General features: G+C 32.7%; 2 protein-coding genes across 4 annotated transcripts; one reads left to right on the forward strand and one right to left on the reverse strand.

The window, feature by feature from the left end:
- The first annotated feature begins 16,881 nt into the window (after positions 1-16,881).
- Positions 16,882-18,324, forward strand: LOC106637900 (uncharacterized). The gene is made up of 3 exons (XM_014350869.2): positions 16,882-17,277; positions 17,429-17,702; positions 17,772-18,324. Exons 1-3 carry the CDS (start codon positions 17,114-17,116, stop codon positions 18,261-18,263), a joined length of 930 nt encoding a protein of 309 aa, XP_014206355.2. The 5' UTR covers positions 16,882-17,113; the 3' UTR covers positions 18,264-18,324.
- Positions 17,937-20,334, reverse strand: Slbp (Stem-loop binding protein). 3 transcript variants are annotated; one of them, XM_089594179.1, is made up of 6 exons: positions 20,038-20,334; positions 19,862-19,934; positions 19,207-19,746; positions 18,687-18,906; positions 18,384-18,607; positions 17,937-18,024 (listed from the first exon to the last, which is right to left on the reverse strand). In XM_089594179.1, the coding sequence occupies exons 3-5, from the start codon at positions 19,655-19,657 to the stop codon at positions 18,451-18,453; spliced, it is 828 nt and encodes a 275-aa protein (XP_089450305.1). In that variant the 5' UTR covers positions 19,658-19,746; positions 19,862-19,934; positions 20,038-20,334; the 3' UTR covers positions 17,937-18,024; positions 18,384-18,450. The 3 variants fall into 3 exon arrangements, with proteins under 3 accessions (XP_089450305.1, XP_014206360.2, XP_089450306.1); XM_014350874.3 differs by having other exon boundaries at positions 19,213-19,746; positions 19,862-20,333; XM_089594180.1 differs by lacking the exon at positions 20,038-20,334 and having other exon boundaries at positions 19,811-19,872.
- Between the last annotated feature and the right edge of the window lie 459 nt (positions 20,335-20,793).

The following is a 20,793-nucleotide window of genomic DNA, read 5'->3' on the forward strand; positions in this document are numbered from 1 at the left end:
ACCAAAAAAATATTGTTAAACTAGAAAACGATTGTTTTTAAAAAATAGACTAATTGCATCTCATCTTAACAAAAGATACAAAAAAAACGGGTGTGAACCAAAAATTCAATCCAGAGTATTTTTGGAATTTACTTTTGCTGGAAGAAATATCAATAAAAAGAGGAAGTGCAATTAGTAACCAAATTCAGATTCTGGTCGGGTTCATAATTTTTAAGAAATACTGGAATAAATAATGTTTTAACAAGAAATTATTGCTCTCTGTGTTTAATATTTATCATATACTTATACGATTTTTTTTAACTTCAAAGTATTTTATGTAAATTTTGATAGCAATTCTTTAGATAGCTGAGAAAATTATAATGTAAACACTGTATTTATTGTAAAACTAAGAAATTTTGTATCCAGCTATGGAAAAATTTTGGTTGTTATTGTTTCCAAATCATCTAGAATAACGCTTGCAATCACAATCGTCGATAAATAAATTATTATCAAGGGAAATTATTAAAATTATAATTAAATTAATTATTTAAATTAGAAGATCATTGTTTGAAGACTATTTTTCTTTTAAAAATATTGTATTTATTGAGTTAGTGACCAGTAATTTTAAGAACATTTTTTTTCATCGCAAGTTAACAGAACGGGTGAACAAGAGGTTTTTTCAATGAACCAATGTAAATAATGGTCGCGCGCGCACATACATGTATCTCCATACTATAAGCCTTAATAAAAATACAAGAATAGGTAACACGAGTCATGATAAAACGAAAAACAAAATGTTACGTATAAAATGTATCTATCGACAAGTATATATATATATATATATATATATATATATATATATATATATAATGCAAATGAATACAAATATATATATAATATAAAAGCATAGTACACACAAATATTATCCATCACAAACAAGTGTGTAAAACTGATTAAACTGATCAATAGTTAATCAATATACATAATTGTATGATATATACAAGTATAAATATATACAAGCGAGTAGAGAATATTTACGCAGATGTGATAGCATACAATTATCAGATATAAATTAAAGAAACAAGTAAAACTATAACAATGTAAGAGAAATAACAGGTGAGTAGCTAAAAAGCGATTAGTTGACATATTTAGTGTAAATTATTAGGTAGAAAAATGAAAAACAAAAAAAAAAATTTTAAGTAGTACACATGGATAAAAAAAGAACGTAGATAATTTTACTTTTGGTATGATGTACAAGCCTCAAATAGCAGATAAAATTAGAAGAGCCTCGAGTGTTTTTGTAATGAACATTAGAAAAAAATTTTTTAATCTGTACGAAAGATTGTCAAAAGTTATCCCTGTTGATTTTTTTGAAAAAATAAAAGTGACATGTAGTAAATAGAGGGAAAATTAACTCCGTGATAAAGTCAGAGTAAAGCCCCCCCAGTGCATCATCATAAGATTTATCGATTAAGCCTACGTTTAAGTGAGAACCGTAATTTCTCCCTTTTTTCCCCAACCTTAATTTAAACACAAGCATGAAGACAAACATGATGATTAAAAAATAAATAAAATAAGACACATTGAATGTGTCGATAGTCATGAAATGTATAATGAAGGTGAATAACTGAAGTATAATTTTGAATGAATAAAAAAAGCTATGCATATAGACACTAGCACGATAACAGCATGCAGAGTTATGAGCCAATTATTATAAGACACGCACATTTGCATATTACCTTTCTCTCCTACATAAATGAATTGACAGATAGAGACGTGCAAATGAGAATAGAGATAGTAGCGTATTAAAGTGTTCATAAATAATAAAATATTGACAAGAAAAGTTGGACATTTTTAGGGATATTTTCTATCAGATATTCTATTTCTCTCACTTGTTTCAACTGTTAATTTAATTTTTCGATTAAATGGTAAAATAATATTACTTATTCCACCGTATAAATTTTTGTTCATGTCACAAGAAACCTTCCAGTAATTTAAAAGCTTTATGATATCATAATTATAGTAACAGTATTACTATAAAAAATATAACTTTTGATATTAAAATTTTCATTATCTGTTTTAAACTCAAAAAGTAAAATTGTTGGTTTTATTTGAATGTTATTGAAAACATAAATGTACAAAAATCAACAATTGTTATGAAAATTTTTTAATAATTATAAGACATACTTATACATATGTGTATACATGTATATAGATTTAACCTCAGTTATTGTATGAGTACTATAAGAATATTTGTTTACTGTTAAATTAATGTTTCAGGAATTGTATATAAGAAAGCTAACATTTGTTGGCAAAGTTTAAGTTGAAATTCTTATTGACTTATGATATCATTGCTTTAAAAAATTTACTGTAAATAAAAACATTTTGTAACATAAATTCAAACGAAGTAATATTATTTTATCACAAAACATTTTATCAGGTAGTAAAATTTAATAAATTCTTAAACGATTAAAACAAGGATATCAATCATATTTCTATAATTGGGATAAAATACTTAAAAACAATAAATATAGTTTAAAATACGGTAAATCATCTGAATTTTCTTTTATGCAGACATAATTTCCATAGTTTCTCTTATTATAAGTTATGATTTTTACTTTTGCAGGAATTCATGGATACGTGTGTAAAGTGAATTTTTTATTTTATCTACTATATTTTTCATACAGTTACTGCTAAGTGTATATAAGTATTAAATTATTTATACATTATGCATTAAAAAAAATTTTCAGACCCTACAATATTTTTAAACAACCTCAAGAGTAATTTTGATAGTGAATTATTCTTAATCTGAGATGAAAAATTTGTATATAATTTATTTAGAAAAAGTACAATGAATTTTCAGTTACGTGAAATGTAATAGATATATATAAAAAGTATTTTTTCATCAGAAGTTTTATCTTATTCCTTGCATGAAGAAACAAATGTTTGTTCGGTAACTATTATTTCAATGTATAATTTTATATTATGATTATATCATGACCCTAAAGTGTAATTTCATCCATTTTTTTCGTAAAGGAATTGTTATTAATAAAAAACGTATTAATATTTAACTATCAAGATTCAAAGCTTTTTAAATTGTTATAAAAACATGTAGTTAAATAAACTAACTGCCATGCAACTGTGCTTTGACAGTAAATTTTCAACTGCAAAAATCAAAACTGGTATATAAATTTCTGCCCTCTTATTTTTGTTATTCCTTGCCGAGAGGTAGTAAAAAATTATTTACACACGATGGGATCAAGAAATACAGTCTAATATCTTATGTTTTGTTCACATAACTGAAACATTTTTTACTTTTAGTCTCTAAACGTTTAACTTTTTTTAAGGAATATTTTTCAAAGTAATTATAATAAATTATTTCTTTTTATGGAATAAGCAAGAAAATAAATTAACAAAATATAAAACAAGAAATAATAAAAAACTGGAGTTTTCAAAACCTTAAATAAAAAAAGTAGAAAGTTGGAATATTCCGTTGAATTTAATTTATTTTACGCATGTATATTCTCATGTATATTCATTAAATAAGTAAAATAAAGGAGAAAATACGGGAAAATTCTGCAACATAGTGAAAATAACAGTGGCTCAATGAAAAATTGTTATTATTTTTGTGTTACCTTTAACTATCAATATAATTGATTTTTTTTTATTGCAATATGCATGTTTTATCATTTTATAAAGGAATTTTTACAATAAATCTTATGTGTCGCTACCAACTATAGATACATAAATCGAGTGTGAAAAAGTATTTTTTAAAAACGCAAAGTAGAAATAGATACTGTACGTATAAAGTATTGAGCATAAATATAAAATGAAGTAGAGTCTTATATACATTGTAGAATAACATAAACAAGTACTCGTGATACTAGAATTCCCACTATAACCAATAACAATTAATGCTATCAGTACCAGTCAGCAATGTTACTATAAAATGCGTACATAAGAATAATTTTGGTGATTAGCAATGTAATATCGAAAATTTTTTTATTTTACTTCGAGTAGACTGATGTATCCATTTTTTTAAATTTTTTTACAGTCATGTTTTTTATAATTTAAAAATATTTATAATAATTTCATACACTTTGAATTCTGATGCAATTATTTTTTAAAGCACCATCATGCAAACTCTTGAATATAATGAAACAAATATACGACTATATGAAAAATACGAAAAGGTGCATAGTAACTAGATATAGAAAATATAGTATAATAATGAAACATGTATCGAAAAGCCTTTCACGCTAAAAAAAAAAAAATTTAAGTGGTGATCCTACAACTGAGCCATTACAAAATAAAAAATCATGCCAATCCTCTGCGTACAATCAAATCCTCTTTACGTAGTAAACGAGATAAATTTTTATTTCATTATTTTTACGGCATTTAAATAAAAATCTGGATGATTAAAAAAAATTGACGGTTGTACAGCCAGAATAAAAATTCTAACTACACAAAAAATATTTTTAGAAGTGAAATACATCGATTTGATGAAAATCAAAGCAATCGTTAGGTAATAAAAAATAAGGATTTGTACATCCAAGTGAGACAGGCTTACATCATTTTCATCTCAACGGTATATATGATACATAAAAAAAGTGTACACATTAATTATTAAAAAAAAATGATATGAGACTTGTTAAAATAATCGAATGAACCCTGCAATTTCGAAAAAAAAATATTATCATAGGCAAAAATAACTTGTTAGTTATCATGAAAGAGGAAAAACGGTGACCGTAATATTGTGTATGAAAAATACGCGGCTCGTCTATCGAATTCTGTAACCTTACGTGACTGAAACAGTAAAAAAAGTGTATCTGGATACACTTCTTGTAAATATTAGAAAAAATTCAACTAAGCGTGAACGCTCACACTAATACTCGATTAATTGCTGACAGTTGCACGGGAAGGTATAGTTAAAACAACGTACTTACTTACAAACCATTGCGGGTCGGCGGCGCTTCCGCGATAATTGGTGTGTAAAGATAATGCACGTACGCCCTACTTACAAGAACATTAATCCAATTGAAAGCTCGCATGTGTGCGGAAAAGGCGAATTTTTATATTTACTTAATACGTCGAATCAATTTATGACGATTTTCAACGCCATAAATGATAAGTTCGTGATTGATATACGCATACATGCAGCGTGCAGATGAATAAAATAAGCTCAATGAACAAAAAGCTTATATAATGAATTGAAAAATTAAAAATAAATATAATGTAAAAAGTTGAAGGCATCCGATTTAAACAGTAGAAAACTAGATTTTTTTCCCTCAGATATTTTCGAGAGACAATTTTTCATAAAAAATTAATTAAAATAATTAAAAACCGAGCACGAGTCCAAAATCCATCACCATTGCCAAATTTTGTACGTACATATTCATATTAGTTAGTACTATGCTGGCTCTTTTTATTGATGTGTACTTTTCATTTAATTGTTTTTTTAAATCCTTAATTTAATCTATGTTTCTTGTGTGTGTTAATTTATTTATTTATTTTTAATATAATGCCGTTTGATTATGTGGAATATTTAAATTTCATTTATTTTTTTATTTTTTTTACTTGTATGTCATATTATTCGATTTTTTGAATCAGCCCCGAAAATGCAAATAATAAAACTAAATGAACCCTTAACAATCATTTGTAAGTGGTATGTAAAATTAAATTTTTTATAGGTACACAAGATATACAAACAGCTTCTTACGTATGTGTTAACAGAACAACTTACTTATAAAAAAAATATTATTTGCTTAAACGACAACGTATTAATTAAAATACTTATTCGTTTGAAATCTTTGATAAAAAATTATAGAAAACCGACAAATACTTGTACTTAATACCACGGAAAGAAAAATCTACAGATTCATAAAAAAAAAATGACTTACATTTCATTAAAAACTAAAAACCAACAATAAAATTTTTTAAATTTTTTTAGGCAACTTTAGCTTAAAAACTCGGTTTATCTATCAACAAAAATCCAGAGAGAGAGACAAATTCAGAGACAGCAAGTGCAACTGGCTGTTCTGGATGACAACCTGGCATATCATAAATACGATCACAATTAATTATTCTTAGCAAGCGAGCATTTTATAAATTGAAAGAAAGAAAAAGTTATAGGTGCTATAGTTACATTAACAAAGGATGCCAGTTTTTCGTAAATGATGACATTAGTAATAATAAACAAAAAATACCCAAGCAATTCAAAATCAACGTGCTGAATCATGGGAGGTATACCTAATAACGATTTTATTAAAAACAAACATTTAAAGTAGAAAAATCGATTATATTATAGAAAATTAACAGACCATCCATAGTTTTTTTGTGGGGTTGGAAGTAACTTGTGTAAAATTGGGCAAGACGTACTTATACTATTACGTAGATGGTAGAAGTATCCGAAATAAAACGGTATGAGGTGGTTGGTAAAACATATATTAGATGATCGAAGATACAATTTTTTGCACGTATTTGATTGGACTTGCGGGCGAGCGAGCGCTAACGTGAATTTAATATTCAAATGCAAACCAAACGAAATAAATGAGAGTCAGAGAAAAGCCGAAGTTGCTTGCATGAAAATTAATGAATTATATATTCATGAATATACATATACATACGAATATATAAATATACATATATATAACCATATACACATATACATAATACTGTAACCGAAGTATCATCGGTTGCGAGCGCGCGACTTAGAAATTATAGTATGTAGCAAAAAAAAAAGTTGGAATGAAATGCTTTATTAAGAAAACTTAAGGAGGAAGTAGATTGTGACTACCAGCGGCGATACCTTCGTCTGTATAAAATCAAACTAAAATTAATCAAAGCTCAGAATAAATCAAAATTCGCTTCGGGGTCAAGTGACCGTGAAGCGACATCGTCTTCTTCCTTCCGTTCCCTTGTTCTCTGGGTGGCATAAGTATTTTTGAGCACTGGAAAAAAAATATGTTCGTTTGATTACCTGTGAGTGTTTTGAGGTGAACTAGCAGAAAATGAAATAATGAAATAAAAAAAAAAAACAAAGTAAAATAGAGGACACACGCGTACACGCGACATTAAGGCAAAAAAAATATTATAAATATGAAAAAAAAAAATAAATAAATAAAGTGTTAGTAATACGACTGGCGCACCCGAGCCATATGGTATGAGAAAAATTATATATGCATCCTAATTAAAAGAAAACAAAAAAAAAAAAAAAAAAAATTATTATTATTATAAAAACAAAAGTGAAAAGAGAATTGGAAGCGTATAATATAGTGAATGAAATTGCGTAGTCTTAAAGACACTGAATTGTATTAGACAAAAAAAACGTCCGAGAAACGGCGTAGCATAGAAAAAATATATAACGTGAGCAATTAAAGTTTCGAAAAGAGACACGTGCGAGTAACAAAAAGAAAAAAACATGTATGATATTATACATATGCATAATATAGCGCAAAAATATATTATAAATAACGAAGGATGAATATAAATATATATATAAATATATAAATATTATACAAAAAGTAAACAAATTATAAATATAAAAGAAGTATATAAACGAGGACACAGGATGAAAAAACAAACAACCGTTAGGTGTAAGAATATAAGATACTATTATTATGATGTATGGTTGGTTTATAATGTAAAATATATTATAGAAAATGTATTTGGATTTTTTTGTTATTGATTACCTTACTCTATTTCTCTAATCCTATTAAAATAATTTAATTTATTATTTTATGAATAATTAACATACGAGCTTTTTTTATTATTCATTATTGTCATTTTATTGAAATTTAGTTTTCTAAAGTCACTTTCTTAAATCTAAATATATACGTGTTTCTTGTAAAAATAAGTGCTGTTTGAATTTATTTTTCTTTAAAAAAACTATAATTTTGTTTAATACATCATACAGCTTGTAAGATATCTTCTGTTAAAAGGTAAGTGAAAATTATTGAAATTATTGTAATAGTACTTAAAAATCATAATTTTTCTGAAGGTATTAGTGCACAAACTTTTCAATTTTAAAGGTGATAAAATTTATCTTCAACTCAATGTGATTGTAATACTAATCTAATTAAAACTATAAACATTTATTGAATATTTCTTCAAAAATTTATTCGATTAGATAAAAGCTAAATTTATTTACTTTTAATTGTTTTTTCAATTCAGTTGTCCTCAATTCATAAAAAACCTACAACATTAGTGTTAGATGCCTTGAATAATCATTAATTTCAGCATTGATCGGATCTAAAGTGATGTCTGGGACAATAGTTACGTGAGTTCCAACCCAATAATCAGTCTCCCATACCATATCTCAAGTTGAACTTTAACAAAAAAAAAAAAAAAAAAAAACCAATTGTAGATCCCCCCCGCAGCCAGTCAAAGAATAATCCATCGAGCAACCCCAAAATATCGCCACTCTTCCTCGTTTAGCGCCAAAGGTGGCCCCATCAGATCGAAACAATGGAAAAACAATATTCTCTTATAATAGCCCGTAAATCCCCACCTCGCGCATGATTTATTAAAACCCGATCCCCTCAAAACCGGGCCAGTGACAAAACCGTCCATAAAACTAACTTTACGATATACAGCAGCCCGCGATACGTAGATGTATAGATACACGGGGCGAAAAATAATTTTCCCCGATACACGCTCTGCCGAATCAACCTGTTACTTCGCGCGGCCAAGGAGCCCCGGGGCTCGACACGTAAAACTAATAAAAGATAACGTACAACACGCCCACACACTTACGCACCCACAAAACGGAAGGACCTGATTTAGCGATTCCATTATTCCGCTTCGAGATAAAGTAAATTAATTACACGGAGCTCCCCCGGGAGGGGAGGGGACCTCTCTCGTATTCCTTGATAACCGCGGGCGGAAAATAATTCCACGGCGGCTCGTTTAATTTCGGATCGGGGAGATAGCGCAGGCGGCCACGGGCTTTTACGACCCGGCTACTTTTTAACAATCGTACGCCCGTGCAACCCCTGCTCGCGATAAAGGCACGGACACGGACGAATATCCCGGAAAGTAAACCATATGGGCCCGTTTCGTCGTGGATGTGGATAGTCGATTGGAGGCAAATCAAATGAAAGAGCATACGTTGGTGTATACGCGTGAAACCAAAGTGTGTATTTTATGTACAGCGAAAAGGGAGCTCTGATGCACGGAGCGAGGAAATAAAAATAGGGGAGGGAAAGGGTTGGGCGCAAAAGTTACAGAGAAAGCCCCGTTACAACCATGTATATACATACGCGGAGGGAGAAATACATATACACGTATGACACGTGTGCTGAGGCATAAACAACAATTAGTGGTAATCCGCGTGACACGGGCACGCCAGCACCCCTTGGCGCGTATTATAGAGCATTAGCCTGTGTACCGTGTGTGTAGGAGGGGGATACGTGCGTCATTCCGAGACGCTTGGATATGTTACGTATACGTGTGTGCACGGTATTGTGTGTGTACAGGTGAGGTATGTCCGGTATATGTCATATACTCTCGTTGCAAAGCCTTGGCCCGGTGGCCCTTGGATGGAAGAAAAAAAAAAAAAAAAAGAGGATTAATTGCGTCCGGAGCGTAAATATACTGTAAAACCGAGCAGCGATGGAAATGAAGAAAGCCCGCGGGGATTGTGGGAATTTTCGATCGGTGCTTTTCGAGCTTAACTCGGAGTTACATCTGATTTTTTTCGCTTGCTTTTCAAAATTGATATGTGTAACAAGGACTTGCGCCTCGACGGGCAGGCGCATGGGTTTTGGACAATGTGTGAAACGGACGTACGAAAAAGAGCCCGCAGCTCGTAGAGACGGGTGGAAAGCGACAGGGATGAAGAATGAAAAAAACGCGAGCACTACGGCCAAATGAAAAGAGTCTCATTACTCAAGTCCCGTATAATCCGCTCGTTTAATTAAGTTAATTAGACACCCCCCCCCCTTACCGTGCCTTCTAATGTTATATAGGTGTCTGTCCACTTGTGTGTATCGAGAAGCTCCCGATCGCGGGATGTCGGGTTTCCTTGCGCCCGTATGTTTCGCGCGAGGTGTTTTATGACTCCTTTTTCTACAGGAGGAAGGGTGTTTTTTTACAGACTTTGGCTCAAAATTTTTCCACTCTCAAAGCGTGTGGGTGTTTCTAATTACCCGCTAGCTGCGGAGGAAAGGGGTTTTGTTGATATTCGTCTCGATGCCGCGGAATGTTTGAAAAAGTGTATTAAGGCAAGGATCATTTATTTTGCGGCCCACTTTTACAGACGTTTTCGTGAAAATTCGTTTGGTATTATTTATGCCGAGCGATTTTTTTGCTAATAACTAGTTAAAAAACATTGATTGAAAAAATATTACCTAGGAATAACGATGCATTGCACTTGAGAAGAAAAAACAATCTAGATAAAAGATCGTCAAAGTATTTAAATGTTTTGTTCATAACAACAAAAGTAAATGTATAAGATGTTCAACCCTTATTTGAGAGAATAAAAATTTTTCCCAACATTTTATTGTGAATGGTGTCAAATACAAAATTGTTTCGTGAGAAAAAAAAAATTTCTTACCCATAAAATAACTGTTCTCAAATCTGGTCTGCATCTGGATACATTTAGTATTTTTTTCCGACTCTTTCTAATATGACTTTCATGGATTTTTTTGTTGATCCCTCCGAGCAAGGATAGTTTCCTTCTGTGCGCGACGTACATATAGTTTCATCATCAGTGAACTTAACTTTCTGTATAAATTAATTGTAATTTAGTTAGGATTGAATTGTTTTTTCCATCCCCGAATCTAGCGGTCAACACTGGTGGAGAGACCCTTTCACTAAGCTTTAACGTTGAATTTTTATCAATCCCATGTTCTAACATCGTGTTTTTTAATTAACTGTGGGTTTATTTTGTTATGTAATCATAATCCTCGACCATATTCAATCATACTCACGGATCAGAGTGTTTTTCATTAAAATTTAATGAAAATTAAATACAATTTGGCAAATCGTCACATCCACCCATCGCGGTCTGACAGAACGCTGACTCGTACTACTTAAATATGAAAAATATCAATTTAGCCGCTGAATTTTTATTTAATATTCAAGAACAAAGTGACCATTCCGCATCAACGTAGGCCATACATGTGAATTAAATGAACAACCGGATGGATTTTCATGTATATTGTATACACGCGTCAGAGCTCATCTCGGCGATGATAAGAGCAAATGCATTTAATTAAAACCGAACGATTGAAGCGAAAAAATTAACCGCATTTTTCCAACAAAACTCGCATGTTACACGAAAAGCCCGTCCATGTAATTTTCATGTGCACGGGGCTATTTAACAGTACGAAATTCGCGTTATTCCGCCAGCCATCATCAGGGGGTAACTGCGATCAGCAAATATGAAAATGCATGGAGAACGAGGGGCAGAGTACAATGGGGGAATTTTTAAGGACCGAGGGAGCTCTCGCCAAACGGGGAACAATGCGTTTTCATTTTATTTTTCCTCCCTTCGCCCCTTTTCTCGGCTGCGCCGAATCGCATAATAATCACGCTTAAATAATACGAAATTACGCCTCCACCCCCCCGCTCGTGGTTTGAAGTACCGAATTCCTCGAAAAACAATGAATATCGTAATAACAACAATAATTGACTATAAGATCGAATGTCTAAACAAATGGAAACGCGATATTTCTGTTATTTCATTTGATGGGAAGCTGTGTCGACGCATATATATATATATATATATATATATATATATATATATATATATATATATATATATATACGTGTACGTGATGTATTTTGTTACGGTTGGAAAAATATAATCAATACATGAGCTGCCCGGAAGGAAGGAAGAAATAATTGTATGCATGTACATATTGACACAAAAACCATATTGACGTTACGCATTATTGAATGAAATGAGTTTCAGTATATATACGCGCGTTTTGGGAGAAAACAATTTTAGTAAAAAATGTTAAAAGTCATATCAATATTTTACGATGCGTTGCTTTGGTGGGGCTCCCATTGAGTGTAATTTTGATATACTCATATACTGGTACTCGTCGAAAGTCAGAAATTTTATTTTCAAATAACGTTCATGTACCTGCCCCAACACTAAACTAAGACTCCTTCATTTATCCGCATGCTCGTTTCGTCTGTCCCGAATATGTATGATTGCAAGCAACGTACGAAATGAATTTTAAATGGAGTAGTGGATAAAAGGTTTCTCGTGAAAAAGGAAGCGTATGGTGACTATGTAAAAAAAAAAAAAAAAAACAAACCTTTGAAGCGTATAGTAATTTTCTTAACATATACCGATGAAGATTCATCGCCGATCCAACACCAACCGATCAAAACTGCGCAAACGCTCCGGCATCCTGGTGGCCGTAAAAAACGATCAAAAAGTCAAATATTGTCGAAACGAAGCAACATTTTAACGAACGGCCCAATCTGTGTGGGGATAAATGAATTAAAGTTAAAAAAAAAAAAAAAAGAAAAAAAAAACGATTGTCCAAACACGGAAGGGAGAGGGGGTGGGAGGATCGTAAATATCGAGGAGACACGCGCGTACACACGCGATACAGTTATAGACCCCGTGCTCATAATACACACCGATGCCCCGATCCAGCCGGCTCGCGCAGCTTTTATTTCCGCGCTCCCTATCCCACCGGTCCATACATCCCCCTCCCTCGCAACCACCCTCCCCCCCTTTTGTATACATTGCACACACACACACACACACACACACACACACACACAAAAGTATTGGAGTCACATATATAATGTACATAACAGAGGTGGTGGAGGAGGGGGGGGGGCTGGGCTCGATAAGCCGGCTCGGCCTCTAACAACGCGCGCCTCGCATGTATAATCGCCGCTAATTTATGTTAAATAAATATTTGTCCAGCCGAGCTATCGTTCCTCCTTCCTTACACAGATATATAAATGCCATTTGGTCGCGGCAAAGTGTCGTCACGCACAGGAGGAGAATATGCGGAAACGACAGTCGCGATAGGGCGCGTTCCCTCTTTTACCCGTGTGCATGCGTGTATTATTATTATTATTACACGCGTCGGTAAATACCGGCAAATTTATCGCATAGGGGGGAGGGGGAGATGATTAAAAGAGAAAACGCCCGCGCCGGGGCTGCCGATGCTCTCGTGTATATAATATGTATATGCGCAGCTTGGGGTGCACGGTGCAGCGATACGAGCGCGCGTGTGTGTGTGTGTGTGTATGTGTGTGTGTGTGCGCGTGTATTTTGTCGTTGCTCGTTTTGTTCGTAGCCCCGATACTATACTATTTTGGACCATCAGCCGTGCATTGGAAATCAAAGAGCAGGTGGTGTCTTGGGTGTGTGGACCTGGGTTATTACCGATCATTGAGTATTTACTTGTTTCATTTTATTTTATTTTATTTATTTATTTATTTTATTTATTTATTTTTTTTTTTTTTTTTTGTCAATAGAATCACCAAACATTCACTCCTAGTGTGACGTACGGAAGTACTTTTTTTCACGTAACACTTACCAGTGAATGAGCATCGAGGTTGACTCAAGGGGTTGACTTTTGGGGTCTTATCTGCGTGGAATTCGAGGTACAATCAATGTAAATGCACGATCTTCTCGTCCAAGTTACACAGGCTAAACTGGTGTGTTTTACTCGTACAGTTTCAATTTTAATGTGATTTATTTGCAAGTCAAATACACCACGTTAATGAATTTGAATATAATTGTGTGGTAAATCTATTTAATTACCACCAGTAAAAGCTGCATATTTGAATTTCTATGAAATTCTCGAATAAATGCGATATGATTTAATTCTTGAAATTTATGAGGAAAAAGTATTTTCACTATTTACTTATTTCTGCGTCGCGGTTACATAAACGCATGTGTCGTACATTACAAATGTACATCAAATCGTGTGTGACGTTTTTTTTATTATGACTAATAATTGATTAATTTGACATTAATAATTAAAAATCCAAGACACTGTTCATCGTTATCTCGTAAATCACTGCCAAAAAAATAAAATAACTCAAGTAAGGTATTGATAAGCGAATTATTTAAAGTCTCTTTTTTATAATTATTACACTAATATTTAAAAGACGTACTACTTATGGTTTTTTCTTGTATTTTCTTTTCGTGCGCTTCGCCGCTTCGTCATATTTGTGATGAAATATATGTGTGCCATATCGGTATCATCATGTTCTGTAGTATTGCTGTTGATAAGAAAGAAAATGCTGAGTTATTTACGATCGGTAACTAAATCTGACTATATATCTACCATCGATAATTCATAATTGTGCTGCAAGTATATATATATATGTAATTTAAGGTTGCGCTCTACGTTACCATCAGGTCAGTAAGTCATCTGCATCAGCTATACCTTGCATTAAACTAGCGCTCTCTGCTTCTCTATTTAGTAATCTGGCCAGTAAAAACAGCAGACGACGTGAAAGTCGAGAAAAAAGTAAAGATTTCATCAGCGGCGTTACCACCACGACCAACGTAACTTTACAGCCTCTGATTTTATCATTTTGGTAAAGAGAGCACGGTGTAAGATGTACGTGAAGTAATGTGTAGTAATTAAAGTAATTACTACTAAGTAATGCCATATGGTCGATTTTATTAAACCATATGAATATCTACATTTTTAGAGGTCGACTTTTGGGTAAAAAACAGATTGTAAACTTGCCGCAAACAGCACAAACTACGTCAACTTTTTATTATCTATCAATAAGATTAGTTGCGGCTGGTTTATAATTGATTAAATAGCTCTAATATAAGAAGTAACAATTATTTGGATCAGCGCCATCTAGCGGTCTTTATTTTTTGGTCAAAAGTGGCTCCTAAAATTCTCAATCAGAGCATTCAGGATTAGAGCCATTTAGTCAATTATAAACCAGCCGCAACTCATGGCGAAGCTATAAAACAAAAAAATAACGATACATGTGTTTTTGGCGGCAAGTTGACAATCTATCTTTTACTTAAAAATTTATCTTCAAAAGTATAAACACATAGGAGGTCGATTTTTTGGTAAAAAATAGATTGCTAACTTGCCGCCAAAAACACATGTATCGTTATTTTTTTATTTTATAGCTTGATTATGAGTTGCGGCTGGTTTATAATTGACTAAATGGCTCTACGCGCTAAAGCTCTGGCTCAAAAGTTTAGGGCCACTTTTTAGTTCAGAAATTCGCAACGCCAGATGGCGCTGATCGAAATAATTATTGCTACTTACAGAAAAATCACTTTATTAGTTATAAGCCAGCCGCAACAAATCTTATAGATAGATAATATAAAGTTAACATTTTTTGTTCTACTTGTGGCAAGTTTACAATTTATCTTTTATCCGAAAATCGCCTCCAAAAGTATAACTATTCTACTTATAATATGCTTATTAAATCGATAATATTTACAAAATTTTAACACTCTAAACCTTTTGCCATTAACTCATGTAAGCACAAATTAATCAGTCCATTAAAGAGACAACCGAAGAAAAAAGGCCTGACAAAGAAGCACAGTCACACGAAAAGTCTCATACAAGAATGGAGCATTGGATCTCACTTGATCAGAGAAGGTTGGGTTCTTTGTTTACTTATAACACTTCAAACTTACATCTCTGTAATAAATGTATTTTTCAATTAGTGAGATCCGATGCTCCATTCCTAGGAGACTCTTCGTGTGGCTGCTTCTTTTTAAGACCTTTTTTCTTCGGTTGTCTCTTTTCGACTGATTAATTTACGTGTATATTTGATCGTGATTTACGATTTCTGTAACACAAATTTTGCTGTGTACATACTATATAAGTTAACTGTTTATTGGAAATCTAAAGTTGAAGGGCTGTTCTTTCATTAGTTAATGGTAAAACGTCAAGAGTATTGTAATTTTGCAAATATTGTTGATTTTATGAGCCATATAAGATAAGTAGAATATTCATGGTTTTGAAGGTCGATTTTAAGATAAAAGATCAATTGTAAACTTGCCGCAAGTAGCACAAAAAATGTTAACTTTTTATTATCTATCTATAAAATTCGTTGCGGCTGGTTTATAACTAATAAAGTGACTTTAGTGTAAGTAGCGATAATTATTTTGGATCAGCGCCATCTAGCGGTCTTTATTTTTTGGCCAAAAGTGGCTCCTAAAATTCTCAATCAGAGCATTCAGGATTAAAGCCATTTAGTCAATTATAAACCAGCCGCAACTCATGATGAAGCTATAAAATGAAAAAAATAACAATACATGTGTTTTAGGCGGCGAGTTAATAATCTATCTTATGCTTAAAAATTTATTTTCAAAAGTACAAACACATAGGGGGTCGATTTTTTGGTAGAAAATAGATTGTTAACTTGCCACCTAAAACACATGTATTGTTATTTTTTCATTTTATAGCTTCATCATGAGTTGCGGCTGGTTTATAATTGACTAAATGGCTCTAATCCTGAATGCTCTGATTGAGAATTTTAGGAGCCACTTTTGGCCAAAAAATAAAGACCGCTAAATGGCGCTGATCCAAATAATTGTTACTTCTTATATTAGAGCTATTTAATCAATTATAAACCAGCCGCAACTAATCTTATAGATAGATAATAAAAAGTTGACGTAGTTTGTGCTGTTTGCGGCAAGTTTACAATCTGTTTTTTACCCAAAAGTCGACCTCTAAAAATGTAGATATTCAGATGGTTTAATAAAATCGACCATATGGCATTACTTAGTAGTAATTACTTTAATTACTACACATAACTTCACGTACATCTTACACCGTGCTCTCTTTACCAAAATGATAAAATCAGAGGCTGTAAAGTTACGTAGGTCGTGGTGGTAACGCCGCTGCATCTGCAATTGTGTGCTGGAAACAGCTGAAACCATGCGAACTGGAACGAAAGAAACAATTTGGACTCTACGAACCTCATTGTTTACAATTGCGTTGGCCGGCTGCTTTGCGGAGTCAGGCAGAGTGCCTTGAAAACATGTCATGTGAGAGTAAACAGTAAAAATCATGCAAAACTATTGTCGTTGACTTTGAAATTTAGTTGTAACTTTCAACTTGTTGAAATGATATTTATTATTGCTGTAAAACAATACGCAAAGCAACGTTACAGGATTATTTCTTCATGAAACTAATCTGTTCCTCCTCTCGTTGTCATGGAGTCAGAACGTAGTGATAACGCAGAATCACAAAACAATTCTTCATTTAATAAACAAGCTAGTCTCCCAACTGTTATAACGACCTCCAACTGGGAAATCAATAACAGCAAAAATTTTAGTGATTGCGTTTCAACAGTTTCAATACTACAAGCTCCTGAAAGGTACTGTTGCACAATTTTTGTTGTAGTAAAAAAAAAAAAAAATGTTCTTTTGTCTAGATCATAGCTTTTATAAGTATTGTAATATTTCCAGTGGTCAAAAAAATATATTTTATCAGTTCTACTTATTATAAATAGTTATAACTATTTACAGTACAAATCTGGATGATGTGGTGTCTTTGGACACTTGTGTGGCCTTGAAATCAGATCCCTCTGGTGAATCATGCAGGCTCGAATTTAAACTCAACAACAAACAAAGGATAGTTCGCATTGCCGTAGTGTCAGAGGCATCTGTCTTGGAATTTTTCAAGCAATCTGGAGAATACGCAACTACGGTTTTTGCAGAATTTGTCGATGATTTTCAAGATCATGCTGTCTATTTTGCTGAAGCAAAAATACAGCCACCGTCTTCTGAGGCTGGCATTAAAGTACATCCAATATTCAAACTATAATTTGTTGGTAAGACAAAATAAACTCCGTTATTCAATTTGTTTCAGTTTACACGTACCAAAAATAAGGGAACAACCATGTGGATCTACGGAATAAAACTAATCCTTACCGAGCCCACATCCGAAAAAGCAAGCAATTTACTCAACAGTGATGTAATTAATAGTTTGTTAAGCAATGTTGATCAATCAAGGCGTGATAAGATGGATATGGCAAAAAAACTTTTGGAGTCCTTTGTCATCAGTGAAAATGATTCGGTGGCGAACGATATGAAACTGTATGTGGATAATTTGGGAAGATTTTCTGAAATAGCACCGCAAAGTAATAAAATTAGTAATTTCGATGGTGGAGACAAGAATTCCGAGTACAATGGTAGTTCCACGTTGCAGTATCCGATAGAAGAGTTGAAATTGTACATAGATGATAAGTTTTCTAGTTTAGAACAAAGACTGACGGAAAAAATAAAGTTGATGGACGAAAAAATGAACCAAAAACTTGATGCAGTTTTACAAAAATTAGAATATAATTTCTTACAAGAATAATTAACTACTATATAATATACGTTATTTTATTGTGTGAAAAAACTAAATAAACTATAGGATATTAATTTTAAAGTTTTACCTTTTTATGGTATAAAAATATTTGTATACAAGTAAACTCACTTTTTGATATCAATTTTTTAATGAATTCTTCGGCACAATTAACTTAAGAGTAAATTATATGATATTGCTATTCCTCGGCATTTTTGGCTTTTTCTTCTGTTGGATCTTGTGGATCCCAAAAATGAAGCTGTTTGCGCCAAAGTTTTATCATACCATCCCAGGCTCGCCTACTGCATTTTAAATGCATAGGAGGAGTTTTAGGATGCTCTTTGGCTCGATCGAAACTACAAAGTCAATAAATAATACCATAAGTATTTCTCAAGTTCATAATGTTAAAAAATTAAAGTGAATTGTTATACATACACTGCGACTTGCTTTGTATATCTATCGTACCCTATGGTATTCTTGCCATAATCGATATCTTTTTGTCTGCGAGCTAATACTACTGGATCAGTCTCATATTTTACAGATTTCTTGGATCGATCAGTACTCGATAACGTACTAGAGCTCGACGTGCTGTTTCGCCTATTTTTAGGAACTTTTTGATAGTCATTATTTTCTCCTTCATATACTCTTTTACAGTCTGCAAAATTAAATCATGGATGACTAATTAGGTGTTATGACTGAGGAAAAAAATTAGCAATTGTGTATTATTTCTTTTTTAAACAAACAAGCAATCAACAGTCAGATTAGATATTAATAAAAAAGAAAAGCATTGTCAAGAAAGTATTCTAGAATAATTTTCTGTTATATGATTGGTAAACTATATTTTTGGACTACAAAAGAATGAAATTGAAAATTCTTTGTAAAAAAAGTTCAAGTATGAAAGAAATTGTAGCAAATTATATCTGAGCTAAACATTTAATTGCGCAACAAATCTTACTTCTACCATTTGATTCTGCCGCAGTGCTGTCGATTGTTTCATTTTCTTCAGATTTAATCATAACAGACGTCGACTCGCCCTCAATAAGCTTAGCTTCATCAGGCTTGATCATAATGCTAAGTTCACCAATTTTGCTCGAGTTTATTTGATCCAAAACCTTGAGCTTATCGCAAACCTGGCCATTGGCTGATGAGCTACCATTATCGCCAGATATAGACAAATCAATTTTGCCATTAGATGTGGAGAGATCCGACATGCTTGAGCTGGAGTCAGAGGTCATTTCGCACCATAGCTTGCTGTTTACTTTTGAGGATACCTGTTTTTTCTTCTCTTCTTCGTCATCGACTGTCTTGACGTCCAAGTTTCTGCTGCAGCTGATCGCTTCGTTTAACAAGGCATCCTCTTCTTCGTCCAAAGTTGAAAAGGCTTTTTCACTTATCGCAATAGACATGTTTGAAGTTTGTGTGTTTTCACTCGACTGTACGGCAGATAACGATTCGAATTACAGCCTCCCTCAACTGTTACTCGCAAGTAAAAAGCCTATACACAATGACAATTAGCTCGGTAGAAACAATACAATATCATGCGTGTAACTTTTGTTTACCAAAAGAAGTGTATGGTGCCATAACCTGAAGAAAAAAATTCGAAATCTTACCTACTATTCCGTAAGTAATCTCTAAACAAGGTGTACTTATTGAACACTTGTTCACTTCCACTTTCTATTTGTTCTATATTTACAGTGGATAATATTTTTTATATACAATTCGTTAAAGGTTGTTACATGTACAAGTAAGAAAGAACACAAAAGTGAAAAACAAAAGCTCTGCTTACTTCACAACCTTACTCTTGTTAAATTATAATGATTGTTATTGTATCCGTTATAAACTTCGTGACTGCTTTACGTGTACACATATAAATGTCGAAGCTTTTACGAGTTTTACGTTGTATTTTAGATTCTACCGAGTATACTTAAATACACTTTACGATTTGGCTGCTCTCCGAGTCTCCGCTGCTTAATAGACGCAGAAATGCAGAATAAGTAACAATCCTATTATCGCGCGCTTTTTCAATAAACTTCGCGCTCTTTCGGGGATTGATGGGGAATGGGGAATGGGGATATGGGGATTACCGAAACGCATCTCGCGCGTATATAGAAGTGAGCTTAAATATTTTCTGCTGGGGCCGTACCATATAAATATAACTATTTTTCTGTACACCGGCCTATGTTATAATATAACATAGGCCCGCGAAGCTAAAAAAAGTTATATGGTACGGCTCCTGTACAGTGTACACGAACTGCAATTTCTTCTTACTCATCAAGTTATCCTATACTTCATTAAACCATATAAGTAGAATATCTATACTTTTGGAGGTCGATTTTAGGGTAAAAGAAATTGAATACTTGCCGCTAATAGCACAAACAATGTCAACTTTTTATTTTATTATCTATCAAATTAGTTGCAGCTGGTTTATAATCGATTGCATCATTACATGGCCCTTCTGTAAGTTAATTGTAATAATTATTTGTATCAGCGCCATCTAGCGGTCTTTATTTTTGAGCGAAAAGTGGATCCTAAAATTCTGATT

This window comes from Copidosoma floridanum, unplaced genomic scaffold (assembly GCF_036245765.1).
Source record: "Copidosoma floridanum isolate Cflo_tuat_1 unplaced genomic scaffold, Cflo_Japanese_pri ptg000021l, whole genome shotgun sequence".
Lineage (NCBI taxonomy): Eukaryota > Metazoa > Arthropoda > Insecta > Hymenoptera > Encyrtidae > Copidosoma > Copidosoma floridanum.

Coding starts and splice junctions, on each gene's coding strand:
- LOC106637900 (XM_014350869.2), top strand. CDS start 17,114: ATGGAGTCAGAACGTAGTGATAACGCAGAATCACAAAACAATTCTTCA. Junction 17,278..17,428: donor ATACTACAAGCTCCTGAAAG/GTACTGTTGCAC, acceptor AACTATTTACAG/TACAAATCTGGATGATGTGG. Junction 17,703..17,771: donor CTTCTGAGGCTGGCATTAAA/GTACATCCAATA, acceptor AATTTGTTTCAG/TTTACACGTACCAAAAATAA.
- Slbp (XM_089594179.1), bottom strand. CDS start 19,657: ATGTCTATTGCGATAAGTGAAAAAGCCTTTTCAACTTTGGACGAAGAA. Junction 18,907..19,206: donor GGCAGAATCAAATGGTAGAA/GTAAGATTTGTT, acceptor TTAATTTTGCAG/ACTGTAAAAGAGTATATGAA. Junction 18,608..18,686: donor TATACAAAGCAAGTCGCAGT/GTATGTATAACA, acceptor TTGACTTTGTAG/TTTCGATCGAGCCAAAGAGC.